The sequence below is a fragment of the Gobio gobio genome (assembly GCF_949357685.1).
Source record: "Gobio gobio genome assembly, chromosome: 15".
Classification (NCBI taxonomy): domain Eukaryota; kingdom Metazoa; phylum Chordata; class Actinopteri; order Cypriniformes; family Gobionidae; genus Gobio; species Gobio gobio.
In genome coordinates this window covers 19,354,129-19,366,158 of record NC_137108.1, presented here as the reverse complement: position 1 = coordinate 19,366,158, position 12,030 = coordinate 19,354,129, and the positions used below count along the sequence as shown (strand labels likewise).

Here is a 12,030-nt window from a genome sequence, read left to right as displayed (position 1 = left end):
ATTCATCTGAATCAGCACAAAGATGAGCATAATAATTCACCCAAATTAACATGTTTCATCATTTACTCACTTTTACTGAGTCATTTTGACCCAATATTATTTTCTCTCGTCTGTGAAATGCAAAAATGTTATGTTTGGCAATAAATAAAAATCCTGCAAAGGAAGATTGATTTATACTGTCAAGCTCCAAAAAAGCAATATAAAGTTTCATAGAAGTTGTCCATTTGACTAATGTGCTTTATTCCAAGCCATACAATAACTTTGTGTGAATAACATTCAAATTTAAGGTATTATCCACTGATTACATTTATGCATTCAGATGCTTTTGAAGTTACTTAAACTGCACTGAAGGTAGATATTTGATCAGTTCTTAATTTCCCTGGCAATCTAGCTCCATGCTCTACTGTTTGAGAAAGGCACTGATAATCTTCCCCTCCATCAGATCTCAAATTTAATTTGCATGTTGTCACCATCGCTTAGCAGACTTCGTCATATTCAGCATATTTGAAAAAAAAGCAGATGAGATTTTAGATCTAGACTATCAGTGAAAACTGACAATTTAAGCTATATTTCCACACAAAGCGTATGGCCTCAGTAGACTTTAAAAATAGTGCATTCGTTTGGTCAACTTTTATGACACCTTTTTGAAACTTGACAATAAAAAACATGATCTTTTTACTTGTTTGGAACACAGAGGCTTAAACATGCTTAAAATACAAAGAAATTAAGGGGATGGATCACCCAAAAATGACAATTCTGTCATAATTTACTCACCCTCAAGTATGAATTTCTTCAGCTGAACACAAAAGAAGATATTTTGAAGAATATGTGTATCCAAACAGTTGATGGGCCTTTTTATGGAACTTAATGAGACCCATCAACAGTTACAGACATTCTTCAAAATATCTTTGTTTGTGTTCAGCAGAAACACGGACCCACTTTATATTAGATGGCCCTAACTACTATGTACTAACATTTTAATTAATCATTTGATACTTAGCACTTATTGTGTACATGGTTTTACATTGTACTTACATTTTTAAAAAAATACCTTCATGTAATTACATCTGTAATTACACTGTTGACAATTCCCTTACACCTAACCCTACCCTTAAACTTACCCATACCAGCACACCAGTCCATAACTTAATCTGTATCCCACCTCAATATCAGCAAAGGTGTTTTGCAATACAATATGAACACAGTAAGTACATTGTACTTACATAAAAAAAATAAGTACATAGTAGTTAAGGCCACCTAATATAAAGTGGGGCCGAAACTTAACAACTTGAGGGTGAGTAAATGATGACAGAATTTTCTTTTTTGGGTGAACTATCCCTGAGTAAATGCTTAACTATCATTTAATATAAAATAACTGACACATTAAATACACTACACAGGATTTACCCAAGTGCAGTGTGGATCAGTGGGATAAACTGAAGCTGATGTGACAACCGTATTCTCATGCGATAGAACATCATTTATGACTTTCAACGGTCTGATCACCCCGTGAGGTAGGAACATACACATACAGTATTACTCCTTCGACATGCTGTAATGTTTCTCAGGTAAATGGAAACACATGCCTAAGGAAAATGAAAAGAGAGAGGGAGGTGCAAACTTCAGGTCCTCATGGAGTCCCATGTAAGATGGCGTTTTTCCAAACTGCATTATAGAGATTGGATGGATCTTTTAGACCAAACGAGGAGAACATCAGTGTTGTATGATCTAGCCAACAAAATCACAACCCCAAACATAAAACATTTTGTTCAACGGCAGATTAGGTGTTTAATCATTGTTATTGTATTATGGATTTTATATTCTTTTTCATGTTTTATCTATAAAATAAAATAAACACCTGCCAAAACTGCCATGCCCCGAATACATCCCCAAGGGGCTAAAGACCCCCCGTGACACACACACACAAACGTGTACGATCTTTACTGCTCTCTGTCAAAAAACAATATTTGTTCATGTGCGTCACAGAGCAGCAGGCAACCACAAACCAATACAGTGCTGTTATTCAACAATACACATGAATTGCACACACTACAAATACAAGGTTCCTTTTTGGGTAGTCTGTACTTGTTTATGTTGATGTCAATAAGTTACAAACTGCATTACAAATTTGACTAACCAAACGTGAAGGTCAAAGCACACACGCCAACAGATGTGGGTCAGTTTCAGAAAGTGCAAAAAGCTGATACAGACTCAATAAGGCTGATATTATCCAATGAAAACACAGTCAAATCCAAGCACTGCAGTGCAATACACACACACGCCATGCAAGACCCACAAAAAAGTAAATGCTAGCAAAAGCAAAGTCCAGGCCAACCAAGACACATAAATAAATGCTTCCTGAATGAAAACCATATTTCATTTTTTCTTGATTTCCCCCTCCTGTTCTTTTCTGTGTTTTTCTCTTCATTTCTAATTAATTTCTTGTCCATTCTTCTTTCTAATGCTGCCCTTTCATTCCCTCTCTCTTCATTTTCTTCAGTGAAAACCCATCTGCTATTGTAATAAGGACAGTACTGCTTTACAGTGTCACGTTTCTGCAGTATCATTTAGGCAGTGTCAGGAAGTCTTCTAAAGCTTCCCAGAAGACTCCCTCAGATCATGAACCATTCTGCTGTTGTTCTTACATAGAATATTTCTTTATTGACAATTGCATGTTATGATAAGCACCTCGGATTTCATTTATAATTCTTTCAGCCAAGCTTTCTTGTGCAAAGCAATGCATTATTAAACAGTAAATCATAACAAATAGAATACAAGCTAGAACAATAAAAAAAAAGAAAATCTTTTCAAAAAATATATTTTGAAGGGTCCAGGTTTGGTGCAATTTTTCAAATACAGCATGATTTTTTTTTTTTTTTTTTTAGAACATTTGATCTCAACATTTTAGAGATATAAATATTTCCCTGGCTGACATTGTCCATTAACATGCATAAATAGGGGCAAATATGTCGTTTTAAAAATGGAACAAACGTTGTATGCTACTGGAAACCATTTGTTTTAAGAGTGGTTCAAAATTTTAAATTTTGTTTAAAATTGCATCATTCAATTTAATTATGACAAAAAACAGAATCAGGTAGAATTTATAAAAAGGCAAATGATTCAAATAAGGTGCCAATAAATACACAAAGTCAGGATTGTAACAGATCTGTTGGCTAAAAAAAGATGTTTAGTTGAGTATAATGAAGAAGTACCTCATGGAGAACAAAGTCCTATTGGAGAATGAGAGAATTTGTGTCCTGGCTTCATGACTGAAGTGATTTATCCTCCTCAAAAGAGCAAACTCTGACAAGTCCTTTAGCTTTGAGCCAAATCCATGTAATTTCTCCTTTGCACTTAACCCAATTTGGTAGTTAAATGTTTCACACCTGCTTTTACAGTATCCTGGGGCGATTCATGAATCCTGACAAAGCCTGTTTTGTCCCTTTCAAGTTGTCATATAAACAGATGTTTCACACATTTTTGTCCACTAGTATTTAACAAAGTTGACTCAAAGGTGACAAACCCTAAAGATTTCAGAAACACTTCCATAAGATTTCATCACTTAGCATTTCATTTTGGTTTGCAGGGACATTATTGCTGATCATATTAACTATGATTATACAGTCAAACCAAAATGTATCCAGACGCCTTCAACATTTTCTCACATTATCACAGTTTATTCGCTATAGTTTAGAAAATGGTAATAAAATATGACAAGAACTAGTTAGTTAAACTGTGTCGGAACAAATTCATCTTGATAATGTCCAATAACTTTGATAGAAAGGTAATGGATTACAATCAACCAATCAGCTGTTAGATTTAAGTACACAATTAGATAATACCAATTTAGGTCAACCAATTACCAAGCAATGTTTCATTTTGTTCAGTCTGTGGTGTAAAAGGTCGCATTAGCAATTAAAGAAAAAACACTTAAGCAAAACATGGTCAGGTCAGAGTGTCTGAATAAATTTGGTCCCCCATTTTTTTTAATTTTACTGGTTTTGGGTATAATATGTCACAGTTTACTTTATTTTGCTATCCTCACTTACATAAATGAACTATAGTGTCCTGCACCCGCTAGTAAAAAATGATATCTGGTGTCTGAATCATTTTTGGTTTGACTGTATATGTACAGGGGTCCAGCGAGCAGAAAACACACACCATCAGTGGCCTGGATTAGAGAGTATTACTATATTTGCACAGCGTACAAAGCTATAATCTTTAAGCCCTTTAGCACCAAAATTAGTTACCTGTGTAATGAACATAACTATGCACAGTCTTATTGGTCATGGGCTGCACTAATCGGCGAACAAAATAGTGGGCAGCTGTTATTGTTGTTCAGAGCTGCCCTTGTGGCAGAGTGGGGCAGCCGCGCTTATCGCCTTCCTGCTGGTCCGCCTGTGCTTGCCTGTCAGCAGTGTGTAGAAGAAGGGATTCACACACGAGTTTCCATAAGTCAACCCTGTGAGGATGCGATTAATGGTCACCTGCGTGCCCACCGGCACCACACGCAGAACCTCAGGCCGGTACAATGGTAGAAGCTGCCAGATCCAGAATGGAAGGAAACAGGCCCAGAATGTCAGCACAATCCCCAGGATGAGGAGCAGGACTTTGGGGCGAGGTGCACGGGGCGGGTAGGCATTGCTCCCTCCGACCCAAGCTGGTTGCGTCTGAGATACCCAGTAGAGTCTCCCCAAAGCTGCATACAAAGCTCCGATGGCCAGCCCTGGGCCTAGGATGCTGGTGCAGAAGAGCACGCTGAGGTATGCTTTCGAACTCTGCTCATCCCAGGCGGGAACGCACAACTTGCCTTCCTGATTCTCTCCATCTTCAAGGTGCAAAGTGATCATCATGGGCAAACTGAGAGCCACGGCAAAGCCCCAGGCCAAAGCGACTCGCAGGAGTCCAGAGGAGGGCGTGGACGAGGCTACCAATGGGTCAGCCACAGCTCGATACCTATCCAGACTCATAGCAGTGAGGGTGAAGATGCTTGCGTGCATGGTGAGCAAGTCCAGACTGAGTAGGAGCCGGCAGCCTAGTTCACCGAAGGCCCAGTCAGATGCCAGGCTGTCGTACACAATGAAGGGAGCAGTGGAGAGGTACACCAGGTCTGCTAAAGCCAGACTCAGAACCTGCAGGTGAAGGGAGGAAGAGGAGGAGGACGAAGTGGGAGAGGATGAGGGAGAGAAAGAAGGGGACGAGGTGCCAAGGCAAGAGGGGCTGTAACAACAGGTAGGAGTGGTACGCCGCCGCCTTGACATCCTGCGGCGGCGAATCAGAAGGCCTAGGGTGTACAGGTTGCCCAGAATGCCCAGTAGAGAAAGGAGGGATAGGAAAAAGCAAAAGAGAGCAGTGGAAGCTACACTTGGGGATGGGGAGAGAGAGGGAGAGGATGATGGAAGGGAGAGGTTCGTGAGAAAGGGAAAGGTGTGTGAAGGTGAAGGGGAATAGGGAAGGGAAGTAGAGCCAGAGATGTCCATTTGTCCTAGACGGCAAGAGTCCCAAGATGAGTGACCTTCTGAGAGAAGGAGGCCGGTAGTAACTTCAGAGTGTATTAGGGTTTTTACTGCGCCCAGGTTATCAGGGAATCCAAATTAGAAGGGGAGAGCTGTGAGTGAACTGCTTTAATGGAGAAACAAGAGACAAAGAAAAGAAACAGTGATTTTATAAACTTTTTTTTAACTGATGCGCTAAATATCATACATATATCACCAATATAATTAAAAAGATCATTAATCATTAGCTGCACAGCGCCCTATAGGATATTGACAGAAGTTCGTCCCATACACTCTTTAAAATAAAGGTTCAAAATGGTGTTTTCTTAGCCATAGAAAAAAAACATTGTTGGTACCCCAAAGAACTTTTCAAGTGACGGTTCTTAAAGGGATAGTTCACCCAAAAATGAAAATTACCCCATAATTTACTCACCCTCAAGTCATCCTAGGTGTATATTACAAAAGTTATATTACAAAAGTCCAGGCTAATCCAAGCATTAGAATTGGATTCATAGTTGCTCTGTTTTTGAAGTCCATAAAAAGTGCATCTGTCCGTCAAATAACGTGCTCCACGAGGCTCTGGGGTGTTAATAAAGGCCTTCTGAAGCGAATCGATGCGTTTGTGTATATACACATTTAAAACTTTATCAAGTAAACTTTCGACCGACGCCTTCCCTGTTCAACTTATGGAAAAACTGTTGAAAGTTCCCCTGCCGATTGAAAGACTAACGCGACCAGGTAGGCTCGTCATGACGTCACGTGCGCATCTTGAGTTTCACTTTCAACATTCAACACTTTTCCAAGGAAATCCATCGGCTGGAACTCTACTTGATAAAGTTTTAAATGTGGATATTTTTCTTACACAAACGCATCGATTCGCTTCAGAAGGCCTTTATTAACACCCCGGAGCCGCGTGGAGCACGTTATTTGACGGACAGATGCACTTTTTATGGACTTCAAAAACAGAGCAACTATGAATCCAATTCTAATGCTTGGATTAGCCTGGACTTTTGTAATATAACTCTGATTTTATTCGTCTGAAAGAAGAATGTCATATACACCTAGGATGACTTGAGGGTGAGTAAATTATGGGCTAATTTTCATGGGTGAACTATCCCTTTAAAGGGTTTTTTTTTATTATTTTTCTAAAGAAACTTTTTTCCACCATAAAGAACCCTTTGTGGAATTGAAAGGTTCCAAGATTCTTCATGGAAGCATTGATTCCAATAAAAAAACTATTTTTTTACTTTACTATATTTTATACTTCATTTTTTGGTGAAGAGTTCAACTGGCTAATATCAACACAGCAAACTTGGTAGGATTAGTTCTACTAACCTATTAGCTTACAACTTTTATTGGTATTAAATTGATTAAGTAGCCCAGCCCAGTTAGGCTATAGTGCGACCTGCTCTAAAATTGTCCTCTCAACCCGGTAAGTCCTGAAAAAATAAGACAATGTGAAAGACTTGACTGTAGGCTACTTTGCCTATAGCCTATACGTCGCCATAAAGCGGTACGGCACTTCTCTCGTGGAATTCTATTCCTTGTCATCAAGACCGGTGTGAAGATCAAAGCCCTGCCGGGGGCCGCACGAACACACACGGGAAATAATTATAGGTGGCACATGGTGACCCTGAGAAACGGACGGGTTACGAGCTACTGTTGAAGTGAAGCACTGGCACAGGCAGTGAGGCTACCCGCTGCGCCCATTACCAGGCTGCTTTAAATAACACACTTTAGATCGACACAGAGATCGTCAGATTTGCTAGAGTTCATTTATTTATGAATTCAATATAAATGTGTTTTGGTTCATTTAAATGAGATGCCCAGTAGCAGGCTAAGCAAATTAATTAAAACTATTAAATAGGCTAGTTGTTAATAGATAGCAAACTAAAAGGTTTAACATCGCCAAATGAGTCAAAGTAATTTTAGTTCTTGTTGTAATTTATTGTTTTCATATACAAATGTCAAACACGCAGTCTGCATTGAATTAGGGGAAATCGGGGAATGTTGCACCACGGAGTGAGTTGTAACACCATCAGTTTAACCACATTAGCTACAGTGAGACTCATTCTTCGTGAGGTGACAGCAGAAGTGTGTAGCGTGTAAAACATATACAGGATTTACAGGAGAAAACAATAGCCTATATATTTTGAGGTAAGAAAGTGTCATTTCACGTTGAATGAATGATGACAGATTTAGCAGAAATATCTCAATCAACAGGTCAATGCTGATCTTGTTTATTTTTATAGCCTAGGTAGCTATAGCCTAACATCCACATAAGCTCTTCACCTGTTTAAAAAAAAATAGAAATGCTATCCGACCAGACGGGGAGGGTTGAAACAGTTTCCATGGGCTACTTTCTGAATAAAGACTTAACAAAACGGGACTGTGCAGGCCACTTGACACAAACGCACACTGTGTGTTATGTTTGTGTAGCCTATTTCTATATTTCTTTCATTTTTTATGATGTTCTTTATTTATTTTGTAGCCAAGCCTATTGATTTGATGTTTTGAATGAAATCAAATTGGATAGGTGCGATGATTATTTTGAATTTTGAAGTAAATCCACAAATCAATGTTAAACGAAAAAATGTTTTGGCACTTTATTTTACAGTGTCCATGTTACATGTTAACCATAACAGTAAATGATGCAATGACATGCAACTAACCCTCAGGCAAATCCTATTGTAGCTTATTGTTATAATTAATATTACTCAGTACTTAAATGTATAATTACATATTGTAACAATGACACCTTAAAATAAAGTGTAACCAATGTTTTCTACAATCCGATAGAGATTGTAGGCTAACCACAGCATTCATTTAATTAATGTAGCCTTATCGTTGCAAATTTAGAATAGCTTTCGTAACAGATAAATATGTTGATATTATGAACCTATCAAAAAACAAAACAAAAAACAAAACATAATTTCAGATGTTAACGAAAAATGTGTCACAACACTTCCCGGTCTTCCCCTAGCCTATTAGCTAATACACATCTTAATAGAAAACTCGATGTTTGTCGCATATGTAACGGCATGTCCAAGACAGCTGAAACTGCAGGCTAAGCTATTATTCAAACAAACAATGTCTCCGAATAATAGTCTAATAAATACAACCGCATTACGCATAGCCTTTTTTTCGTTTAACTTCCGAGGAAACAAAATTAGTTAGACTAAAATGAGCCAGGTGCATTAAACATTGTTTTTTGTAACCTGAAAATTGTCTTACCCTTAATTGAGTAGCTATTCAGAGATGGCATGTTCCATGTCTCGGCATATCCACCTTAAAACCGCGAGGCAATGACGAAACCCCCACTCTAGAATATCCTAATTAAATTGTGTTTGTATAAAGTATAAATCAAAAGGCCCAGCGAAGTGTTAATGTTCCTCTGAGGACAGACTTAAAGAAACTTTAGGATGGTGTAGAATATCTCTGTGACAGTCAGTCCACCCCTCTCCTCTCACCCATATGTTGTCTGAAGCAAATGAAGGGAGGGATGAGGAGAGGCTGTGCTGAAGGACTGGGGAAAGAAGGGTGCATGTCTTTATTAAAGACCAACTGTTATGAATGGCCTTGGAGGGAGACAATTGATCTTCATTGGCAGAGGACTGACTGAATGTGATTTGATGTTTAGTCTCCCGTGAGCCGTGACTGATACTCTTCGTGGTGTTCATTAACTTCTCTCTTGTGATTAGATACCTTCAGCCCACTTTTAACGAACATTTTTACGAGTGAAAAATCTGTGCTTTGGGGCAGTATTTATGAGTGCCAAAAGCAATACAGTCAGTATACCATAGGAAAAACACTTGTAAATGTCAGAACAATATTTATGTCCACCATCCATCAGAGTTATTTGGGTTTGGGAGCTTGCTAGGGATATTTTAGGTCAAATTTATTAGAGAATTGTAAGAATTACAACAAGCAACATGAAAAGGTGTACGCGGAAGTTGTACAGGTAGGCTACTCTCACAGGACAAATGAACATGCTATTAAACCCATTCTTTGAGGCTGGACTGAATCATGCGTGAAAAATGTTGGATGAAATTTTGATACACAATCCAAACCACAGCTGAGGCAGTGAAAACCATTTAATCACCTAAAAAATATGGTATCGCTCCCTAACGACCATACAGGAATACATAACCATTAATGGAGAGAAAAAGTTTCAGTGGAAAGACATTTTCACCTCCTTAGTCATGCAAAAGTTTAAATGATGCATGCGTGGACATCTTGCAAGTATGCTGTCCTTTAGAACCACATGAATGGATACTTAAAGTGATAGTACACCAAAAAAAAAGTAATCAAATTAGTCATTTACACACCCTCATGTAAAAAATAAAGGTTCTTTGGCGGGGTGGTTCCACGGAGAACCTTTCCATTTGCACAAAAGGGTCTTTGTAGCGCAGAAAGGTTCTTAGATAAAGAACCTTTCACAAAACGGTTCAGGGAACCAAAAATGGTTCTTCTGTGGCATCACCGTGAAAAAAACCCTTTTTGGTTCTTCCTGGCACCTTTATTTTTAAGGGTGTGTGTGACTTATATTCTTCTGTGAAACACAGAAAAATCTGTTTTTGTCCAATGAAAGTCAGTGGGGTCCAATGTTGTTTTGGACCCCACTGGCTTTCATAATGAAAAACAATTCTTCAAAAATATATTTTTTCAGAAGTATTTCACAGAAGAAAGAAAGCTGAGGGTGGAAAATGATGACAGAATATTAAATTCTGGGTAAACTAACCCTTTAAACTTTTGTTAAACCAAGAAGGGAAACAAAAAAAATGGGGAAAGTGATACTTGAGCTGCATACAGTTTTGATTATGGTGACTGGTTTTCCTTTGTTTTGATATCATTTCGGTGTAAACCGCAAAAAAATGAGAGCTTCTAACCAGTCTGGTCAGAATGTGTGAATCCAAAACACCAAAATCGAATTAGATTCTAACTGGGAACAGCGGCTAAAAGTTAAAAATGTTAAAAAAAAATGCTTTTGTATGACCAAGATTAGTTATCATACATTGCTTCTATTAATATTCCGCCTATTATTTCAGTTATAAAGTGATTCTGAATTAAAATGGTTTCTAGATCTTTGAAGCACACGAGTGGGTCAGTGGACTCATGTTCTTTCCTGTAAGATGAAGATGATTCATAAGATGAAGGCGGTCCAGTGTAAAGGAACAACCGGTGTAAATTACCGTCCAGTGAGAAAGAAAGAGTAATAGAGTGAGAGAAAGAGACAGACAGAGAGCAAAAGTTACAACCCCGTCTCCTCATGAGCTACTGACAGCAAATTCAGAGTTGCACCGCGTGCCAACACACATCTACACAAGGCCAACAAACACATATCTGCACATCTACTGCGCTCCTGCCAACACACACACCGCTGACACACTTCAACTTAACACCACCTCTGAACACCCGATACGGTCAACACTCAAACACATCTAATCAATGGAGTAAGGAGAGTATGTGTGTAGTTGACCGCAAGAGCCCAGCAGCCAACTGGATCATCATCGCAGTCTATAGAGCCTGCTTAATAAATTAGTCTCCTGGTTCAACCGTTCAGTGTTTTTCTTGATCATTTTGTTACCGCAGTAAGTAAAATGAGTAAAACTGAAGGCGTTTGAGTCACCAAAATATTTGCAAACACTCGTTAAAATGAATTACTGTTAGACTGCTAGACTTTCCATGATATTTTTTAATAAAATAGTAGAGCTTAAAAAACTTTTAAAACTTTTAAAACTTTTTTTTTCTCAGAAAAGTTCAGTCCAAAATGGACATTGTATTATTGGTAAGATAATTCAAAAATCCATTGTACCTTTAATACTGCATTGTCAAGTTGTATATATTGTACATAATGCTCCCACACCAGTTGTTCATTCTTCTTTTAATGGGGTGATTAATGGGCTATTTTACCCCTCAAAGTTCTTTTATTTTATTGTTTATTTTATTTTATTATTTTATTTATTTTTTATTGTATTTTTATTTTATATTTTTTATTATTTTTTTATTAGATATTGTTGGCTCTTGTGAGAAATTACTTGTGATGTTTATCATTTGTAAGTTTCTTTGAATTAATTTAATTGAATGTCATTTTTTGTTTTATTTATTTTTTTATTTATTTTAATAAGTATCATTGGTTATGAAAAATTACTTGTGATTTTTTTTATCATTTGTAAGTTGCTTTGATTTATTTTATTTTATTTTATAATTTTGTATTGCATTTTATTATTTTTATTTTAATGGCTCTTATGACAAATTACTTATGACGTTTATCATTTGTAAGTTTCTTTGAATTAATTTAATGTCATTTTTTTTTTTTTTTTTTTTTTTTTTTTAATAGGTATTATTGCCTCTTATGAAAAATTACTTGTAATGTTTATCATTTGTAAGTTGCTTTGAATGTATTTTATTATTTTATTTTATTTATTTCATTTATTTTACTTTATTTATTTATTTTTAATTTAATTAATTTTTTTTTATTTTTATTATTTTTTTATTTTTATTATTTTATTAGATATTGTTGGGTCTTATGACA

At 37.1% G+C, this 12,030-nt stretch overlaps 2 protein-coding genes across 2 annotated transcripts in view; one reads left to right on the top strand and one right to left on the bottom strand.

Annotated features, from left to right (window-relative positions):
• Positions 1-12,030, top strand: part of gtf3c6 (general transcription factor IIIC, polypeptide 6, alpha) — a 1,355,101-nt gene that overhangs the window by 991,636 nt on the left and 351,435 nt on the right. The window lies entirely within an intron of this gene.
• uts2r3 (urotensin-2 receptor 3) lies at positions 4,329-5,480 on the bottom strand (the record flags this gene model as incomplete). The annotated part of the gene is made up of 1 exon (XM_079836334.1): positions 4,329-5,480. One exon carries the CDS (start codon positions 5,478-5,480, stop codon positions 4,329-4,331), a length of 1,152 nt encoding a protein of 383 aa, XP_079692460.1.